Below are 22,665 nucleotides of genomic sequence, written 5' to 3'. Positions count from 1 at the left end.
ACCTCTAGCTGCTCGCATCAAGTTCAAGGCACTGACGCTTGCTTACAGAACTATCACAGGCTCAGCTCCCTCCTACTTTCACTCACTCCTACGAGTCTACATCCCTACCAGACACCTACGATCGGTCAACGAGCGACGTCTCGTGGTTCCATCACAGAAAGCCACAAAATCACTTTCCAGAACATTCTCATTTACAGTTCCATGCTGGTGGAACGCTCTCCCCACCCTCATCCGGAATGCAGAATCCCTGACAACATTCAAAAAACAGCTGAAAACCAATCTCTTCCGTGAGCACTTAACCTTATAGAAAAAAAAAAAAAAAAAAAAAAAATCCTTTCCCTTTGAAACATCACTTATCAGGCTTATGCTACTCTGAATAATACCTGAACTTCGTATTTTGAGCACTTCCTGCGTTGTTGTTGCTTTTGCCTCTTTATGATGACTCGCTGAACTTAGTCCTAATTTGTAAGTCGCTTTGGATAAGGGCGTCTGCTAAATGACTAAATGTAAATGTAAATGTAAATGTACTAAAAAATAAGGTTTACTGCACACTGTTATTTTTAAGGAATGTGCAATGTTAAAAATTCTAATTGTTGTTGAATGATCTCACCATGTTCAGAGACATTATAAGATGAAGAGATTTAGAAATGAATGAGAAAAATCATAATGCTCAATATAGCAGGTGTAGTCCTGTCTTACTGTCTTACAGTTAAAACGTCAGAAGCCATATCACCCTGTAGCCCAGGACTGTTGCCCACTGAAGCTAAGCAGGGCTGAGCCTGGTTAGTACCTGGATGGGAGACCTCCTGAGAAAACCAGGTTGCTGCTGGAAGAGGTGTTAGTGAGGCCAGCAGGGGGTGCTCACCCTGTGGTCTGTGTGGGTCCTAACGCCCCAGTATAGTGACGGGGACACTATACTGTCAAAAGAGCACCGTCCTTCGGATGAGATGTTAAACCGAGGTCCTGACTCTCTGTGGTCATTAAAAATCCCAGTATGTCCTTCGATAAAGAGTAGGAATGTAACCCCGGTGTCCTGGCCAAATTTGCCCCTTGGCCTCTGTCCATCATGGCCTCCTAATCATCCCCATATACTGATTGGCTCATCACTGTCTCCTCTTCACCAGTAAGCTGATGTGTGGTGAGCGTTCTGGTGCAATATGGCTGCCGTCGCATCATCCAAGTGGATGCTGCACATTGGTGGTGGTTGAGGAGATTCCCCCTTCCATGTAAAACGCTTTGAGTACCCAGAAAAGCGCTATATAAATGTAAAGAAAAAAATTAAAGGAGCCAATCTTTTTCATAGAGGCATGTGCATGAATGACTCTTAAAATCTGAACTGATTTTAAATCACTATTAGGCGTTATACACTTTGTAAATGGTTCTTGGCATCACACACTAACCTAACCAACTGGGTCACACACTTTCAGACTTTCAAGTGGTTTTGAACACAGCAAACTCACGCACCTCGTAGCATGTTATGATGAATGAAAACAGTGTTCTAAAATCAGCTGAAAATATACAGTTTTCTGAATTTTTGAATTTCAAAACATATTAAGAATTTTAGAACAAAATTTCTTAACTTTTGATAGTATCATTAAATATTGAGAGATGTTATTGATCAAATTACTTCTGTTCATCTCATTGGAAATATAAGGTCAAGTTGAGCACATTGCATTGTGGGATACAGTACCCAGCAAATTGGGCCTGTCACAATACCACAAGTGTGCATTTAACTTTTGATTACCCAATGGGGCACATATATAACATTGTGTTGCAAAATTGCAAGAGCTTTATTTACCCACTTTGATTTTAAATACACTTTCAAGTAAACTTTCAAATGTCTCTATGAAGCAAACACAATTTAATTGTAGTGCTCCTAATTAAGTGATAAAAAGCAGTTGCAAATGTTTTACAAAATACACATACTCCTCTCTCTCCACTAATAAAATTTCCAACACTTTACATATCACTACCAAGTTATTTGTAATAATTAATATAACTTACACTGTAAAGTTTACCTTGACATGTTGCAAAATCGAGTCACGTAAGTTCCTGCATGACAGGATACGCTTAGCCTCAAATACTGCTCCAAAGCAGTATTATATGGATTTAGTGTTCGAAGGGTTTGGTTTAGAATAGCATAGCATACTATTTTCTATTTCTGCTATATATAGATATGACTAGCATTCAATTCTAAACATCTCAATTGTTCTATGTTGCTATTCATGTGGCAAATCACAAAAATAATACTAATACAAAAATTGCATACTATGCACTTAATATACTATATGCTGGAGATATAATTAACAATAATATTTTAGTGTTCCAAACGTAGCCCATGTTTCCATTCTGTCTATGTTTTTTGACTTGATGGCCCCTTGTCCTAACTGATAGAATAGGTTACTGTGTGTGTAAGTGGGTAGAGGGTTCCTTCTTCCCCCTTTTCTTGAGTGGGACTGCCAAAAAGTATGCAATATACCAACAGTACTGTTATTGTTGTTAAGCCAATGTTTTAATTCAAGCATGTTTCATATATTGGCCTATTTGTTTAAAATTAGTTATTGCACAATTAAAAAACATTTTAATCTTGGATGATAATATTTCAAGAGGCTGGAATGTTTTGGGTTATCAGGGCATGCTGGGAAGCTGTGTTGGGCACAGTCACTCCATTTAGTACTAAACAGCAAGACTAGTTGGGCACACTGGGTCACTGTTTGTCCTGGCTCGGGGCTGAGGAGGTGGCACGATGCCCCATGGTTGCTATACAGACAAGTTGGTGCCCTTGGATTCTGAACATGAAAAGAGTTATTTTTTATTTATTTTTGCATCAGGTATGAGTGATGGTTTTAGCCCTTTACACTTAATTGAATAGCACTGGTAAAGAACAACATGACACATTTGATTTCCCTCTTATTTAAATAAAACTTGAAGACTCTGTAGAGTCTTGCACTAAAAAAATGCCAGCACTAAAATATATCGGGCTATATGTTATAATGTATAAGTTATTCTTCTGTGCTATGTAGTTTCATACAATAGCCTTTGTATCAAATGTGAGTTGGCCAGCAAAATAGTTTGGCAAAACTATGCTGTTTGCCATCCTGCATAGTTTTAACAGGCCAGTAGAGACTATTATCTATTGCCTCCAAATGGACACATTGTACTGCAAAACACCAGTTTACTCAAAGCTGCACACAGTGAGGTTGCGCCTCAGGTCAATTTCCTTTATTTTGCTCTCCATTTCACAGCAATGTTATTATTGGTCCTTAGAGTTCACGACAAGCATCGCTTAAAATAGATTTTGGCTTTGTTTCAATTATAGAATATATTTGGCTTCTAATGAATATATTCTTGTGCACAGCTTGGTAGCTATGGATATTGGGAAATTAAGGAATTCTTTTTTAAAAACAGTATGTTTAAGAACACAAAAGACTTGTCTGAAAGACTTGTGTGATGGCATATTAAGAATTTCATTAAATATTGCTTTTATTAGAGTCTTTGTAACATTGTTTAAGTGTGTATGTCTCAGAAGCATGTGGCAGGAACATTCTCTTTCTACATTGAGTAGCACTGTCTTGTGCTCCATGTGCATGATGCCATTTTCAGATAGTGGTAAGGTATCGGTGCCATCTAAGGCTTGTTCAGACAGGAAAGACAGGTTTAGGAATTTTGTCTTTCTTTTACAAATTTGTCATTGTGTCTCCCATGTATCATGTTAACAACATATAACAATTCAGAATTTACATTTGATCATTTAGCAGACGCTTTTATCCAAAATGATTTACAAATGAGGAGAGCAATAGAAACAATCAAACTAACAATAGGACAAAAATATGCAAGTGCTGTGACCCTTCCCAGTTTAATCTTTAATCTAATTAAAAAAATAAATAAAAAAAAGATATAGAATAGAAGAAAAGAAGGTGTCAGTATTAATGGATCAAGTGTTGCCGAAAAAGATGTGTCTTCAGCCGTTTCTTGAAAATGGCTACAGACTCAGCAGCTCTGGTTGAGTTAGATCATTCCACCAGCAGGGAACATTCAAGGAAAAGGTCTGTGAAACTGATTTTGTGCCTCTCTGAGATGGCACCACAAGGCAACTTTCACTTGCAGAACGCAAGCTTCTGGATGGCATGGAAGTCTGGAGTAAAGAGTTTAGGTAAAAGGGGGCAGAGCCAGTGGTTGTTCTGTAGGCAAGCATCAGTGCCTTGAAATTAATTCGAGCGGCAACTGGAAACCAGTGCAATTTTGTGAGGAGAGGAGTGACGTGTGCTCTCTCCGGCTCATTAAAGACCACTCTAGCTGCAGTATTTTGGAGCAGTTGCAGAGGTTTGACAGTGCAAGCTGGAAGACCTGCCAAAAGAGCATTACAATAGTCCAGTCTGGATAGAACAAGCGCTTGGACAAGGAGTTGTGTAGCATGCTCTGATAGGAAGGACCTGATCCTCCTAATGTTGTATAAGGCAAATCTGCTGGACCGAGCAGTTCTAGCAATATGGTCTGTGAAGTTCAATTGTTCATCAATCACAATTCCAAGGTTTCTGGCTGACCTTGATGGAGTTATGGATGGCGAACCTAGCTGAATGGAGAAGTTGTGGTGCAGTTTCGGGTTGGCCGGGATTACAAACAGCTCTGTCTTCGCAAGGTTTATTTGAAGGTGATGGTCCTTCATCCAGCAAGAAATGTCTGTCAGGCAGGCTGAGATGCGAGCAACTACCGTCAGATCCTCTGGTTGAAATGAGAGGAAGAGTTGTGTGTCATCAGCATAACAGTGATAGGAAAAACCATGTAGCTGAATGACAGATTCTAGTGATGACATGTAGATGGAGAAGATAAGTGGTCCAAGCACTGAGCCCTGAGGCACTCCAGTAGCTAGATGTTGGGTCTTAGACACCTCACCCCTCCACAACACTCTAAAGGACTTACCTGAGAGGTAAGACTTGAACCATTGGAGTGCTGTACTTAAGATGCCCTTTGACTTTAGGATTGACAAAAGGTTCTGGTAGTTAACTGTGTCGAACGCAGCAGACAGATCCAGTAAGATGAGAACTGAGGATTTGGAAGCTGCTCTTGCCATTCTCAGAGCTTCAGTGACCGAGAGTAGGGCAGTCTCAGTTGAGTGGCCGCTTTCAAAACCAGACTGGTTGTTGTCCAGGAGGTTGTTCTGTGTAAGAAAAGTAGAGATTTGGTTGAAAACAACTCGTTCAAGTGTTTTAGCAATGAATGGAAGAAGATATACCGGTCTGTAATTTTCCAGATGTGCTGGATTCAGAGTGGGTTTCTTAAGCAGTGGGGTTACCCGAGCCTGCTTAAATGCTGTGGGAAAGGTACCAGAGTGAAGAGAGTTGTTGAAGATGTGGGTGAGTGCGGGTACAACTGAGGAAGAAATGGCTTGAAGTAGATGAGTGGGAATAGGATCAAGCGGACAGGTAGTAGGGTGACTGGAAAGGATGAGTTTAGAGACTTCTGAGGGGAGAATGTGTGTGTTAGCTGTTTAGCTGTTATTTACATCACATCTTCTGTTTACTTATTCTTTTATTAATAATGCTTACATTTTTAGGGGGGGGGGTTAATTTTTTTTAACATTATATTGTGAACTATTATTTTATTTTTTATTATTATAAATGTATACATCACATGAGAACTTTGATTTATAAATGTATGAGTCAACTGGATGATTCACAGAATGCTATCATTATGCTGTTGTTGCAACGGTCACCAGCTGGAGTGCCCTTGAGTGCCACCAGAGGGCACTCCACACCAGACTATCATATTTCACTCACACTACATTTCCCAGAACTCACTGCCCGGACTCATTATCATTGATTGCATTCACCTGTATCTTATTACCCTGTTAGTCTCAGCCTATTTATACCTTGTACATTCATTCATTCCCTGCGAAGTCTTGTTTGTGTTACACTGCATTTCTGAGCATTCTCCTGGTTTTCTTGTCTCTTGGTTTTGGATATCTTGCCCTGTTCCCTGGATTACTCTCTTGCCTCTGGTCCCTGCCTGTTTTGTTTCTTTGTTTGTTTCTTTGTTTTGACTGCCTGTCGGTGTATGACTCTTGCCTGTACATCTGATTACGATTCTGGATTGCCCCATACAATAAAGCTGCATTTGGATCTCAGCCTTCGTGTCTCGGAGCGGTTCGTAACAGTTGTCAAACCGTATGGTGTAGTGCGATACCAGACACCTATGAGAAAATATTGGTATAATTTTCTTTTTTAAGTGTTTTGTATTGTATTGTTTTGTATTTTGTATTGTCTGTTCCTGTTTTTTATTCTCTAATAGACCCTGAGTCTGGACATAAAGTTATTATGGCTAATATTTACCCTCAACACATAACTTGACCACCAAATTTGTGTTACGGGAATGAATGATCAGCAAATCGTGCAACTTGTTGAGAAGGGGTGTGCTATTCATTTTAAGATGTAAAGATGCAATGCATAAAAGCCAGACTACAATATCCAATTCTCACTATTAACTAACTATTAACTACAACTTTTGCCTTAATAAACTCCTAATTACTGCTTACTGTAGTTAGTAAGGTAGTTGTTACATTTAGGTATTGAGAGGGATTAATGGATGTAAAATATGGTCATGCTGAATAAGGCATTAATATGTGCTTTATAAGTACTAATAAACAACCAATATCCTAGTAATGCGCATGCTAATAAACAACTAGTTAATAGTGAGAATTGGACCCTAAACTAAAGTGTTACCAAATGTTTTAATCAGGATTTATTATTTGGGAATCATTACTAGAAACTGATGATGAATTAGTTATTTTATTAATTATTAATAATTTTAGAATGAGGTTAACAAAATTAACTGTTGTTCAAATTAATAATTTGCAATGAAATGAACGAAATAGTTCAATTCAAACTAAACATTCAAACTAAACATACAGGCTAAAGTGCTCTAGTTGACATAAAATTTGCAATATAACTGCAAAATTCAGAGTCCTTTTAAAATTCCTTTTTTAACTGAAAAGTGTAAACCACTATTATTAAGTTTTGTAGATCCAGAGTGGTGCAGGTATGATGTCAAATCTCAACCCCCTGGTTCCCTCCAATATTTTCTTAAGGGGTTTTGTAAAGGGATTTTTCAATTTATGAGTAAAATAAAGCCCGTGGTAACATAACTGACCCAAACCGAAAACATGAATTTTTAAGCAGTTATGTTCATTTTTGAAAACTTATGTTTTTAATAACTAACTAGATAAGAATATTTGGGGTGTCCGGGTGTGAGTGTGAGTGTGTGCAGTTTGCATTATAGAACAAAACCACGAAGTATCGTCAAGTTAGGTTTTCCACAGGCTCTATTTTACTAAAATTGAGAATTGTAAAACCAAATCTCGGAGAAACCTGTGGGGAATTAGTCTTCCGGGTTCTGATGTTATACGTCCACCACTCTACTCTCAAGAAGTTTTGCAGGCTTAAACACCCGACAGAAGGTCATTTTAGTGACTTATGATATTTAAATGCACTGAATTTCCATGAAATGTCTCTATATGTTTACAAATTTTACTACAAACCAATCAGAGTGATTGTTCACAATCAAGTCTTATTTCTGTCTCATCTTCAAGATGTAATTCATTTGTGAACAATCACTCTAATTGGCTTGTGAAATATTTCTAAATATATAGAGGCATTTCATGGAAATTCAGTGCATTTAAAATGTCATAAATGAAAATAGTGGATTTTTTTTTGTTCTGACTTGTGTCTCTCTCATCTTAAAGTCAACAAAAATAAACCAAGTGTTACAGTATTTTAAAAAAAAAACTCTTTATGACATTTAAATCTATTGAATTTCCATGACAGTTCTCTAAACATTTACTTATATTTCCATGAACTGAGAACAATAAAGCATATTTTAAATTGTAAAAACTGCACAAAAATTTTATTATACAGGCCATAAGCCAGTACATTAAAAACAAGAATGAAGAATCATGTTGAGTAGTGACAAAATGGTGTCACAGCTATTTTTATAAGTATTAAAAAACAACAACTGCATATTATTATCCCAAATGTTTGGGATACTCAGTATAAAGGAAATGAAGCAGTCCGAAAAGCACTCCAAAGATAGAATATCCACAAAGTCGTTTAAGAACTTCTTCCTCCATCACTAGAACCACATCCACCACTGAATCCAGGCCTCCAGCTTCAGTCATCGTCTCGTGGAGACCAATATTCATCCCTCTGGTCTGCCTCTCCACATCATCTCCTCTCTGGTTTGAAGCACATTAGATAAATACACACGCACTCCCACACCAGTCTTACTAAAAAGGTACAGGCAGGTGAGTTTGATCAAGGTTGGAGCTAAACAAAAAAGTGGACCTTGAGGGCCAGAGTCGAGAACCGCTGGTTTAGAATTTTTATTTAAAAATTTACAAGTGAATTCATTTTACAACAGTTTGCAGAATGTGCAACGGATTCTGTTCATTTAGTTTTGTTTTGGCCACATCTAATTAACTCACAAGAATGTGACACAGTGACAGTGTGATAGAGCCGCAATTAATGAACTGATTCAAATGTGAAATGTGGTCACGATAATTTTAGTCATAGTCACAGGCATTCAACCAATCAATAAGTTCACAGATGTCACAATTGAATGTAGCAAGAAATTCTTTGGGAGCGACAGACCTTTAAGGTGATGATACACAGGGCAACTTTTTGAGCAATGTTGCCGTCAACGGGCAACCAGGGCCCACGACTGATCTAAAGTATCCAGATAGAAATTTGTTGGCCATTCTCAATGGGAAAGTGCTCAATAAAATAGTGCTGGACAACTCTGGCGCTCCGCTTTCCTGAAGAGTTCAGCTCCAACCCTGATCAAACTCACCTGCTTGTAGCTTGCTAGTAATCTGTAAGTCCTTGATTGGCTTTTTTTAGGTGTGTTTGATTTGGGTTTGAGCTGAGCCCTGCAGGACAGTGGATCTCGAGAGTCAGAGTTTATCTACAGTCGAACAACCCATCAGTTGTGTGTAGGTCTCTGGCTAACCGGCTAACTCACGTCATCACTGTCTTACTGAAATAGTTCTGCAAATCAGCTGTGGGCCACTATTACCTAAAACTGTCTATTAATGCAGATTATTGCAGACTTTTTTCTTTGAGTAAAGATAAAGGATGGAGCAAGATTTGTTTTGTAAACTTTACTGTTACATCAGTCATTCACTTTAGTGCTCGACTAACATATGCACTGCTATTGATACAGTTCCCACATATTCACCGCAATAAATTAGAAATGAGTTTGTTGATGGACATACACTTGTTAATGCTGATGGTGAGGAATTACAGTTGCAACATCTCAGAATGTACCTCAAAATGAGTAGCGTATCACCGAGAAACGTCCTTCTGAAGTCGTCCTTGCGCAAGGAGGTTCGGGTTGAATAACTAGTTATTCCAATGTTTTATAATCGAACTCGCACTAAGATTGATACGGTAAAAATCGACGTTGTCGTTTCTGTCTTTACAGTGTGTACAATAGCTGTAATTCAGTTATGGTAATGGGCATTTAGCTTCCGACAAGCGATGTAAGTGGTAGACCAATCGTAACAGACTGGGCCGTCTGGCCAATCAGAGCAGAGCAGGTTCTCTGAAACGAGGGATTTAGTGAGACTGATTCATTCGACGAGCTGTTTAAAAATAATTGAAAAATGTGGTGATGAGCAATGTATATTATGAGAAAATGAAAGTGTTTTTTGACCTTTGATGCATGTAAACCTGTTGTAGGAAACCAACAAAACAATATTATGAACCTTTAAAATAACATAAGGGGCACTTTATACAGTATATAAAAAAAAGTAACAGCAAATGTTCAAATCTAGTTTCTCTCTCTCTCGATGTTTGCCTGCCCCTCTTTGATATTTGAATTCCTCTTTCAATGTCTAATTTTGAATCTGCACAGGATGGTAAGCTGTCAGTATGTTTCATTTAGCATCATAATTCTTCATGAAGTTACACCTTCTTCATGCAGGTTTGAAGAACAAGGCCTGATATTGTGTAGTCCTGCCAGCCTTTGCCAAAAAATATCATATGTTTTTCTTTCTTTTCTTTTTTTTTCACTCCCCTGCACGGAGAAGAATCGGCTCTATGTGAATATGAGTCACGTGTTTATGTTAACCTAGAAGTAACTGGAACAAGAGCATAGCAGAACAGAGAGGAGTGTAGAGAGAGTGAGAGGGGAGGTAAGATGAAGAAATGGGAGGAGAGGGGAGGTGGTGATGGAATGGGAGGAGAATGAAGAATGTGGTTTTTGAGCGACAGAGGATTAAAAAATTGGAGTGGGATGACTTCCTTAAGCTCCAAGCACAACATGCGGAGGGGTGGGAATAATGCTGAGGTCTAGAGAAAGACAACACTGACTGCCACCCTGGCAGGTGGGAATTTAGCATCATACTGTAAACCTCTTAACATCTGTGTCATTTGTCAGATAAGTTATGTTAACATTTTTATTAGAGAGTATAATGTGTTGCATGTTCATTTTTGTTCATTGCATTTCAGTTTAACTTTGTTAAATCTTTTTTTATTTCAATGTTTTATTTTTATGTAATTTAATATAATTTAGTTAATTATATATATATATATATATATATATATATATATATATATATATATATATTTTTTTTTTTTTTATTATAATTTTTTTTATTATTATAGGCATACAGTAGCATTCCATAACTGGTGTGCCGAATAGCACATACGGGTTTGTACCCTGTTAGTGCATTGAAAATTTTTTGTCTTGTCACTTTTAGTTCCAAACAATGTGATTAGCTTATTAGATTATCACACATTCATTCCAAATCTTTGAGACATAAGCTCCAGCTTCAGATGTGTCATAGACTATTATAAATGTCATATAGAGGGAGAGTGGGGTGAGATGGGGCATTTTTCACTGAAGTTTTCCCTTTATAGGCAAGGGAAAACATAAAACATAGGCCTGATTATATTTCAGGATGTCAGAAGTGAAATTAAAATGAACTATATCACTATCATAGGGCTATAGAAATATTACTTCTCCAAAAAGTGGTTCAGTGACACAATTTGCCCCATGTTAAGGACAGGGTTTGGAAATGAACGGGGGTTACGGCAAATGCCACCATGAATAAATATGTATCTAAAATTCACAATATGATGGCAAAAATCCCCTGTTTGAGTATTACTTTTATTTTTTTATATATAGCAGGGGGTGTCAAACTACTTTAGTTCCAACCCTGCTTCCACACACATACAGGGGGTGCTTCTCAATAATCAAATTGATGCTTCCTCGTTTTCTTGCTCCTCCGTCTTCCAGCCCATGACCCGTAAATGGCTGCATCTGAAATCACATACTTCCCTACTATAGGCAAAAAACAGTATGTAATAAAGTTATTATGTCTGAATTCACAATGTATGTACTGTCCCATGGGACCACAGGAGAGGATTTGTGAATGCCAGTGAGGTGACACCACTGATGCTGGTAGGTCGCATAATACTAACAATAACATGACGAATGTAGTACGTCTGGATTACAATCATAATATAATCACACACTCTGGTCATACTATAGAGAATGTACCCTTTTAGCGGTTGTGAAGTAATCCAAAGTAAGTACCTTCTCAAGAGAGAATGCAATTTTGGATGCCTTTTCGCCACCAACTGTTGGTTTTAGTTTAATATTTTTTCTAATAATTTTATATTTCTATATTTTATATTTCTATACTTCAGATGCAGATTCTGTGCGTGTAAAGATGGATTTTATTGGTTAGGGATCAGTGAAGAGATAAGCTATAATAAGGTGTATACCTGAATTATTAAGTGAATTATTTACTTTTTCAAATAAAAATGTGAACATATATGAGTTATTTAAAGTCTATTTAAAAATTTTTTTTTTTCACATTTTCTAGTCCAGCCCGAAAAAGGTTTAATATTAAGAATAGGCCTATTCTGAATGCAGTATTTTTAGTTGCAGTTTTTTTATTCCACATTCCAACTATGAAGGTTACAGGGAAGTATGAAATATTGCTCCCTACTTGCTGCCCATCGACCCTGACTAGTGAATAACAAGTTCTTCGCGCCAACACAGTCAAGGAACTTGGCACGTATCAGGCAGTATGTCACGGTCTGTCTGCATATACCCCACCACAGTCTTATGAACTCAAGCCAGTGAGATGACACCTGATTCCTGTTGCCATCCACACCGTATTAATAGAACTTGTTAGGTGTCCGTGACATGCTGGAAACCAAAGCGGGGGGAGGCTGGCACAAGGCAGGAGTTAGGCTGTCCAATTTATTTTAATCTACCGGTCAAATATACTCATCAAAAACCTTACCATACCTGCCATTTAACTAATGCCTCTTTATACAAGGTACAGCGGCTACATTGCTTTTTCGTTTGTGCTTTGTGTCTAGTAATGACATTCAAAAAAAATTAAGCATGGCTTTTTTGTCCAAATATTTTATGGGGCCCACTGTAAGCCTATAAAGTGTCCCATGAGGATATATACGCCTAAAATCTAAATTATAACAAAATGAAATGCACAGAACCTGACCTGCACTGCCTTTCATAACCCCATGTGCTCCATTGACTGCTGGGCCATAGCATTGTTTTCCATCGTTCAACAGCGAGTGTGCGTGTGAATATTCTATTTAAGTACTTTTTTGTAAATGTAATTTTTTATGGCACTTCCAGTTGAGACTTTAATGCTGCAAATTGTGCACAACAGATTCATCCTTTTTTTCTTAAGTATTCGCTTTCCTTGGCATCGTGTATTGTTCTCATAGTTTGGACAGGACTGGCGAGTCCTGCTGTCTGCCAGAAAGACTGAGCTCAAACAAGAGTCGTGTGAAGACATAAGGCCTTTCCTGCCTCAGGCTGATGGTTAGACTAGGAATATTCATAATCATACTGAACTCATACACTAACAGAATGAGATCACTGACATCTGGGTCATTCTGATTCAGATTTATTCAGGATAAAGAATGGTTCTACTTAAGAATTATTGGATATTATAATAGTGGCCTTGCTCTCTGATTCTCTGATTCTAAATATATTTACTGTTAATGGATACTGATAACAAAGATTGCTTTAATGACACTTTTGTAATTTCTTTGCTTGAGCATCTTTTACACCTGGCTAGAACAGAAGTGTGTAACCCCTCATACTTTGTGGATTTTGAATTTCCCCAAAAATTTGATTGTATCTTTGTATATTGCACAATTATAACTGTACGTTAGTGGCAATGTGCTTATTGTTTTGTCTGTATCTATTGATTTATCCAAACATATTTTACAAATTCAGTTCATACATATTTAGGTAATAAAAATACTATTATTGCAATTCGTGACTTGAATAGACCTCTTCTATGATTGTCAATTATATGCATGTTTTTCTCTTTTCAATGATATTAATGTTTTTTTTTTTAATAAGGGGCATAAAAAATGTCAAAGCAATACAACTGTCCTTGATATCATAATGTAGAAAAATGACTCCTTAAAATAATGAAATTCAAGAGAACCATATTTGGAAATTTGGTATAATCTTTTACAAAAATAACAAAACAAAACAAAAGGTTTAAAGTATTCTTAAAGCATACCATATGTGACCCTGGACCACAAAACCAGTCTTGTGGGTAATAAAAAAAAAATAAAAAAAATGTATACATCATCTGAAAGCTGAATACATAATCTTTCCATTGATGTATGGTTTGTTAGGATAGGACAATATTTGTCAGAGATACAACTATTTGAAAATCTGGAATCTGAGGGTACAGAAAAATCGAAATATTGAGAAAATCGCCTTTAAAGTTGTCCATTTCTATTGGCGATAGTGCTGCATCCATTCACAAAAATAAATGTTTTATATATTTAAGGTGGGAAATTTACTAAATATCTTCATGGAACATGATCTTTACTTAATATCCTAATGATTTTTGGCATAAAAGAAAAATCTATAATTTTGACCCATACAATGTTTTGTTGGCTATTGCCACAAATATACCCGTGCAACATAAGACCAGGGTTTGTGATCCAGGGTCACATATGAGGACCCTTGCAAATCTTAGTGACTGTGTCAGAAAGTATTTTAAAATTAATATCAGAACATTTTTACTTTTTATGACAGAGCAAGACTACTTCAGGTGTAGTGCAATTCCCCCCAAAAAACAATCTAAATGAATGATTTATGATATCAGTGTAAAATAAAATCCCTAAAAAAAAACATTTGAAAAGCTTCTTTTTATTATTATTATTATTATGATTAAGATGTGTACACACACTCAAGCTGCAAGTAAAAATGTTATTTCTTTTTACTCATTGAACATAAAAAGATTCAACAACTGAAACATAATGTGAACAAGTTTCACAGATATTTGACCAACAGAAATGGAATGATGAGTCCCTGAACAAAGGGAATGGGTCAGTATCTGGTGTGACCAGCAGCTGCTGTAAGTACAGTGCATCTCATCTTCGTGGACTGCAGCAGATTTGCTGGTTCTTGCAGTGAGACGTTTCTCTTCCACCAAGGCATGTGCAAGTTCTCGAACACGTCTGTGGGGACATATGGTTACACGTGGTTTGGCACTGCGAGGACGATCAGCTGTCCTTCCTGTCTCCCTATATCACTGTCTAAAGTGTCTTACATTACAGACATTGCAGTTTATTGTCCTGGCCACATCTGCAGTCTTCAGTCTGCGGCAGGACTATATCATGTTCACGCAGATGAGCAGTGACGCTGGGCATCTTTTTTCTGTTTTTCAGAGTCAGTGTCCAAAATTATTGTAACTGTAACTGTTAAAAACTGTCTGAAGGACTGTTCCACAGGTGCATGTGCAATAATTGTTCATGGTTCATTGAACAAGCATGAACAACATTGAAACCGTTTCCAATAAAGATCTGTAAAGCTTGGATTTCTGTTGTGATAATGATACATTTCTGTTTCGATATGATTTTCAACTTACTTCCAATTACTTTTGGAGTCCCCATAAAGTTTGGTGCACTTTTTCTCCCTTTCCTTGTGGCTGTGACATGTTGGTATATTTGTCCTAATTAGGCTTCTAAGATGCTTCTATAAAATCAGCTAAGTAGCATGTTTGTGGTTCACAGGAAAGCTCTTCCCAGCTTTAATGGCTACATTTGTAACTGACTGATTGCCCTTGTAGATGTGATTGCGCTGCTTTTATTTTTTGCTCCATTCAATGAGCATGAAGAATAGGCTCTTTCATGGCAGACTTGTGGTCATGGACATGGAAAGCAGCGCTTAAACAGCTCTCAGCCAAAACAAAATCTACCGCCAAAAGGAATCCAATTTCATTTATACGAGCAGGAAATTGACCCGTCAGAGTACGAGAAAACCAGGGAACCGATACTCTGTATTGCAGGAACATGTCCAGTGCGTCTGCATCCTGAGTGCCAGGCTAAGAGCTGAGATTAGGGATAACAAATGCCCACACTAAGACTCTAGAGGCACTCCTCTTCTCTTCTGTTTAGCATGAGAATGGAGGAGAGATGGGCCATGTATCGCAGGTGGTGCTTTCCTTACCCTACGCCCCAGACTGAAAATGCATGAGCAGACACTAATGGTGAAGTGAGAGCCTCCTGGGCCTCATATAGACCGGAGGATGAACCAGTGGAATTGTGTTTGGAAGGAGAATGCCATTCATTTGGGAATGGCATTGGTGTCACAACACAAACAACAGAAAAGAAAACAGGGGTTTAAAGGCACCAGGAAATCTGAGATTAATTAATTAATTTTTGTTATTTTTATTATACTTTGTTGAGATAAGAATAAAATATACAGCATTTAATGAACACCCACCTTGCAAAATAATACTTAATGAAAATATATAGGAATAATATTGGATTGCTATAGCCTTGTTTTAAACTTGTATGTGTATGAATGCATTTATACATTGAACTTTTTTTCAATATCAAGATTTTAGGTTAAAATATATTACACTGTAAAAAAATTCTAACCTCTCCAAGTCAAATTTTTCTAGTGATTGGTCACATCTAAATTTTTTAATTGGCCCAAGTGCAATTCTTGTTGCAATAGTCTGTTAACATTGGCTCAATGAGAAATAATACGTCAGACTAATTGAAAAATGTAGATGTTATCAGTCACTAGAAATTTTTGACTTGGGGATGTAATTTTTTTTTTACAGTGTAGTATAGTGTATTTTTAGATGCTGTGACTTGAAATGGTGAAAGTCTTTTATATTGTAGCCTAATATGATAATGGTAATTTTTATTTTTATTTTTACTTGTTTATATTATTAATATGTGTTTCTGTGGCCTCATGGCTAATTTATATAGTCATACCACATGACAATATTCAAGTGAACTGCAAAAAAAGTCCATTGTTGCTATTAAATACGTTATACACTACCAGTCAAAAGTTTTGGATCTGTAAGATTTTTAATGTTTTTAAAAGAAGTCTCTTCTATTTTAATATATTTTAAAAAGTAATTGATTCCTGTGCATCATTACTCCAGTCTTCAGTGTCACATGATCCTTCAGAAATCATTCTAATCTGCGGATTTGATGCTCTAAAAACATTCATTATTATTATCAATGTTGAAAACAGTTATTTACATTTTTATTTCAGGATTCTTTTATGAATAGAAAGTTCAAAAGAACAGCATTTATCTGAAATTGAATTTTTTTGTAACATTATAAATGTCTTTACTGTAACTTTTGATCAATTTAATTCATCCTTGATGAATAAAAGTATTAATTTCTTTGATCTATTTCCACCCCCCCCCAAAAATAAAAATTCTTACTGACCCCAAACTTTTAAACGGTAGTGTTTAATGGTACAAAAGCTTTCTATTTCAGATAAATGCTTTTCTTTTGAACTTTCTATTCATCAAAGAATCCTGAAATAAAAATGTAAATAACTGTTTTCAACATTGATAATAATGAGAAATCATCATATTAGAATGGTTTCTGAAGGATCATGTGACACTGAAGACTGGAGTAATGATGCTGAAAATTCAGCTTTGTTCACAACAATAAATTACACTTTACTATATTCACATAAAACAGTCATTTAAATAGTAATAATATTTCACAATATTACTGTTTGTGTGCGTGCGTGTGTGTGTGTATTTTTAATCAAATAAAGTGAGCAGAAGAGACTTTTTTTTAAAACATAAAAAATCTTATCGATCCAAAACGTTATATGTGTACTATTAGTTTTGCTGTTACATTTAGTGTTTCTAACAGAACCGATGTCTTCTCATTCATTTCAAAACATCTGTCATTAAACAAACGCAGTCCTGTTCTGTACATGCAGGTTGTGATCCTCTCTGTGACTGGGAAGACTGTATTTTTATAGTATCGTGGAGGAGGAGGAGTGTTAGGAGGAGCTTGTCCGACCAAGAGCCCGTTTTTAAGAGCACAGCGAGGAGTGAATGAGAAGCGCAGTGTTTTTAAGCGTGCGTGGAGCCGCATGACATCGGATTTTTTTTCACAGACGGACACTTTCAACCCGTCCTGCTGCTTACTGAAAGTTCATTCTCGTTGATGTGAACAGGAACGGAGAGTTGAGCGGAACTCTTTTGAAAGAGCGTGTTGTCAAGTGCTTTAAAGTTTTAAATACTGTACCGGTGCATGAGATTTTCGTTTTGACATCCAGTTGATTTTTCCGATTAATCACGAGGGCTGACGGTACTTCCAAATACTTCCTGAAACCAGACGTTTTGGATATATTTAAAACTGAATCACAAAGGATTTGTTTTAATACAATATCACATGAGGCATGACAATGAAGATATCCAAAATTAACTTCTTTTTTTCTTCAAAATTAATGAACATTCAATGTCAATTACTGTATGGTGGACCATGAATCGACTTTTTCCTCTTCAAAATACAACAAATATTACTCATTTCTGTTACAAGCAAAACAAGACAAATATAATCTGCATGGCATTGGATGTACTAATCATTTTAAGACTTTCTTGAGGTTATCAAAATGGCCCATTGCATGAAGATTGTTATTCTACTCTTTCAGTTCTTGAATACTGGATCTTCAGTGGAGATCGGAGCATATGATTTGGAACGTGGTCGCCCGGAAAAATGTGAACCCATCACCATTCCCATGTGCCAGGGAATCGGCTACAACATGACACGGATGCCCAACTACATGAATTATGAAAGCCAAGAGGAGGCTAGAATTAAACTAAATGAATTTGCTCCTTTGGTGGAGTACGGATGTGATGTCCACCTGCAATTTTTCCTGTGCTCTCTTTATGTGCCGATGTGCGCTGATCAAGTGTCCACCACTATCCCGGCATGCCGTCCTATGTGTGAACAGGCAAGACAGAGGTGTTCACCTATAATGGAACAATTCAGTTTCGGCTGGCCGGACTCATTGGATTGCTCAAAGCTACCGACTAACAACGACCCAAACCAATTGTGCATTGAAGCTCCCGAAAATGATACTCAACCTGAGACTAAAAAAGGCGAGGGAATGCTGCCGGTACCTCCAAGGTCCAGGACACCTGCAGCTGGGAGAGAACGTATCCCAGGTGTCCCGCGGCCCTGTGATAACCCGGAAAAGTTCCAGTACGTGGACAAAAGCGAGTCATGTGCGCCTCGTTGCACTCCTATGGTGGATGTCTACTGGTCAAGGCAAGATAAGGACTTTGCGTTCATTTGGATGGTCGTGTGGTCAACGCTTTGCTTTGTTTCTACAGCATTCACAGTTCTAACCTTCCTCCTCGACCCGCAACGCTTCCAGTATCCCGAGCGTCCCATCATCTTCCTGTCTATGTGTTACAACGTCTACTCGGTGGCCTTCATTATCCGCTCGGTGGCTGGGGCTGAGAATATCGCCTGCGATCGGGAAAACGGAGAGCTCTACATTATCCGGGAGGGTTTGGAGAGCACTGGCTGCACCATAGTCTTCCTCATCCTCTACTACTTTGGCATGGCCAGCTCCATCTGGTGGGTCATCCTCACCCTCACCTGGTTTCTCGCAGCGGGACGAAAATGGGGCCACGAGGCTATTGAGGCGCACAGTAGCTACTTCCATATGGCCGCCTGGGGTATTCCTGCAGTGAAGACCATAGTCATCCTCACCATGAGGAAGGTGGCTGGGGACGAGTTGACGGGATTGTGTTACGTGGGAAGCATGGACAGAAATGCTCTCACTGGCTTTGTGTTGATCCCTCTTTCCTGTTATCTCATTGTCGGGACCTCTTTTATCCTTACAGGGTTCGTAGCCCTCTTCCACATCCGCAAAATCATGAAAACCGGCGGCACAAACACAGAAAAACTAGAAAAGCTTATGGTTAAGATCGGAGTCTTTTCCATTCTCTACACCGTGCCTGCTACTATTGTCATCATATGCTATTTCTATGAAAGACTCAATATGGAATACTGGAAGTTCAAAGCTCTGGAAAACAAGTGTGTGTCCTTTCCTGGTCGGAGGAGCGAGGATTGCTCTTTGGACTCGTCGGTTCCTACAGTGGCTGTGTTCATGCTGAAAATTTTCATGTCATTAGTGGTTGGCATCACCAGTGGGGTTTGGGTATGGAGCTCAAAGACACTGCAGACCTGGCAGGGGTTGTGCAACAGGAGGTTGGCCGTGAGGACGAGCCGCAAGCCTTGCTCCAGTGTCAGCTGCAGCAGCTCCCACTGCCATTATAAAGCACCGGCTGTGACACTTCACATGAACAAAACAGACGTGTACACAGACAGTCTCACACACGTTTGAGACTGAAGGCCTCTGCTTTGGAGCCATGCAGACTTTACAAGGCTTGTATCGTGATGAGATGCTCAGGTTGGACTACAGATCATGGTAAATGTCACAAGTCCTGTCAAAGGTGGCATTTATAAGCCTTTTCTTGAAATAGTAGACACAAAGTAGAGGTCACTTCAGTAAAGAGTTTGTTGCATGGAACGAATGCAGGCATGGCAGAACGCTTTATTTATTGTGGCTATTTAAGTATTGCTGGCTGTATAGTTTTGTACTTTGCTATACTGTATATAAGGAAGAGTTTTAAATAATTTGGCAGTATATTTTTCTTTAAAAGAGGAGCAATAAAACATTTATTATGATGTCTTTTCTCTATTTTTTTTAATCATCGCAGTTTTGTCATAAATAAGGATATAAATAGCTTTTTAGGGTTACATGTAAAATGTTGTATGTATACATCTAAAACTTTCTTTCTCTCTGAATTATGATGTTCTTTAGCACTTTTGATTAAAACGGATTTTAAATGGTAAGAAATAGTGAAAACCACATAACTAAATAAGTCAATATTCCTTAAGGATTGGTAGGAATAATTTCCTATACTGCAGTCATTTAAATGTAACTGATTAAGAATATAAAAAGTTGAAAAATCATGTCTGGAGTTCTCAATTATCACCACTTTCTGTTAATACTGGAATTTGGTGAATATGTTACAACTGGATCCATTTATATTATCAAATCACCTTCCAAAATCATACACATTTTACCAAGTCAACTTGACTGCAGTCAGTAAAAGAACTATGATAAGACACTGAGAATGTATGATGCTGCTATGAATTTATGCAGACTTAAACTTCCTTTAACCTAATTTCTTTAACGTTTGTGACATTCATTGTTTTGTTTCCGCATCCAGAATTCTGTTGTCGAGATCGTAGGCTGATAAAGAGGAGAGATGTTTAGAGCAGTTCTGTGCATAACTCGCATCAGTTTAACCTTTTTACAGTGTTTTCATACCTTATAATTATTTGTGGACATGATAGGTGTTTGTGATGTTCATTAATGATTCACCTTAAATTATGAGCTACAGCCTATGAGAGTGAGATGAATAATCGAGAATGGTTTAAGGAATTGCTTTTATTTCTAACCCAAACAGTTAAAATTTAAAATGCAACAGCTGATATTTTAATTAGTATTTTGATATAAAACTTTGTATTTTATAAAATACACTTCTTAAATGAACTGTTTTATCATTATTATTATTTTTTTATATATCCATTGTTTTAATTGATTTCTCCTCTGCACTATTCCTGTGCCTGTGCAGATATTGTCCAATGTTTTGGCAGGTCTCAGGCTTTGGAAATTAAACTGCTGTTACATTTGGTCGTAAAAAAAGGCATGTTTGTCTTGGGGCTCATAGCCTAAACTTCACAGTGCATTACCCACATGTAGCAGTCTGTATAAAGTTCAATTAACGCATGGCTGTTTTCAGTTTTCAAGTTTACAGTGCAGTAGCATATGTAAACACTGTGTTCTAAGTCAAGAACACACCACACTGCATCAGCCAGCAGACTAGGACAAATTTAATGAATGTTAATAAACTGAAAGATGAATGTTTAGCTCTTATTAAATACTACCACGACTTTATTCATTTAGTAACATGTATGGTTAAAGCTGCTGTTGTTAAAATAAAGATAAACATAATTCTTGACTATGGATTTGTCAACATTATACAAGATTGTGGAGAACATTTAGCTTTCTTTGGCAGTCAGGGTTATTTTTTATTTTTTATTATTATTAATTTAGCAGACACTTTTATACAACGTGAGGACACATATGACTTGACAAACGAGGAGAATCACAAGCAATTTGTTAGAGCCAACAATATTTGTAGTACACAATTCCAGGTCTATAAAATGTGTACAAATGGGTGTCAGAATTAAATTGATAATGTATTTTTTTTTCACTAGGGGTGAATTCAGGGTGATTAGGACACTTTTTGCCATTGAGATGACTTGGAAAAAGTGTCCCGACCTATACATTATCAATAAACATGTTTTAATGGACAGAAAATAAGCATAATTTCCACAGAAGTTTTCAAAAGCTTGGGGTCTGTAATATGTTTTTCAAAGTTTCATATGCTCACCAAGGCTACATTTATTTGATCAAAAATACAGTAAAAACAGTAATATTGTAAAATATCTTTACAATTAATAATTTTTTTCCATTGTAATATACTTTTCCTGTAAAGCGATTACTCCAGTCTTTATGTCGCATAATCTTTCAGATATCTGATATCTGATAAATCTTTTGAAAGTCCCCCTGTAGTCAATAATCGTATCCCTTAAAACTCATCTTTGATCGGCAAAGTTATTTAAAAAAAAAAATTCCTTGAAAAAAAATTATTCATGGCTTAAAATAGCTTGAATGTAACTCTAAACCCTTGCTTCATTTAGTATACACGGTTCAATGAATATGCAAATTAGTCCCGCCTCCACTCACTCACACCAGCACAGAGATCCACTTGTTGATTATCACACGTTGACGTTTCAAACCGTGTTTTTGAGACTGTCTTTGGTTCACTGCGGTTTTAAGGAGAAAATACTCAGCAATGGTGTTGACTTGTGAATTGTACATGTTTTTTCTTAAAGCATATTAAAAACACCACATAGACACATATACAGCACATGTAAACAACATTAAAAGCTCGATTTTTTAAAGGGGGACTTTAAGAAATTTCTTCAGTCTTATAATCAATTAAACCTCACTGTTCCCCAATGTTTTGAGCCTTAGGGTGTAAGTTAAATTAAATAGTGTGGGATCACAGTATAAATGAACCAATATTACAGTTAATGTTCTCATTTCCCTGTCACGCCACGATGGAACCGCTGCTCAGATGCATCAAAGGCCAGATTTGTTATGTAGATTCTGCCAAGATCAACTCCGTATACATGAATGCTCTTAGGTGAGTTGTACAACACCGCCACATTTGTG

General features: G+C 37.3%; 1 protein-coding gene across 1 annotated transcript; it reads left to right on the top strand.

Moving 5' to 3' along the window:
• Positions 1–17,386: 17,386 nt before the first annotated feature.
• On the top strand, positions 17,387–20,327 carry fzd9a (frizzled class receptor 9a). Its single transcript, XM_082169318.1, has one exon. It carries the CDS (start codon positions 17,950–17,952, stop codon positions 19,693–19,695), a length of 1,746 nt encoding a protein of 581 aa, XP_082025444.1. The 5' UTR covers positions 17,387–17,949; the 3' UTR covers positions 19,696–20,327.
• The last annotated feature ends 2,338 nt before the right edge of the window (positions 20,328–22,665 follow it).

The sequence above is a fragment of the Leuciscus leuciscus genome (assembly GCF_965113295.1).
Source record: "Leuciscus leuciscus genome assembly, chromosome: 5".
In the NCBI taxonomy this organism is placed as follows: Eukaryota; Metazoa; Chordata; class Actinopteri; order Cypriniformes; family Leuciscidae; genus Leuciscus; species Leuciscus leuciscus.
This window is presented reverse-complemented; position numbering and strand designations above follow the sequence as displayed.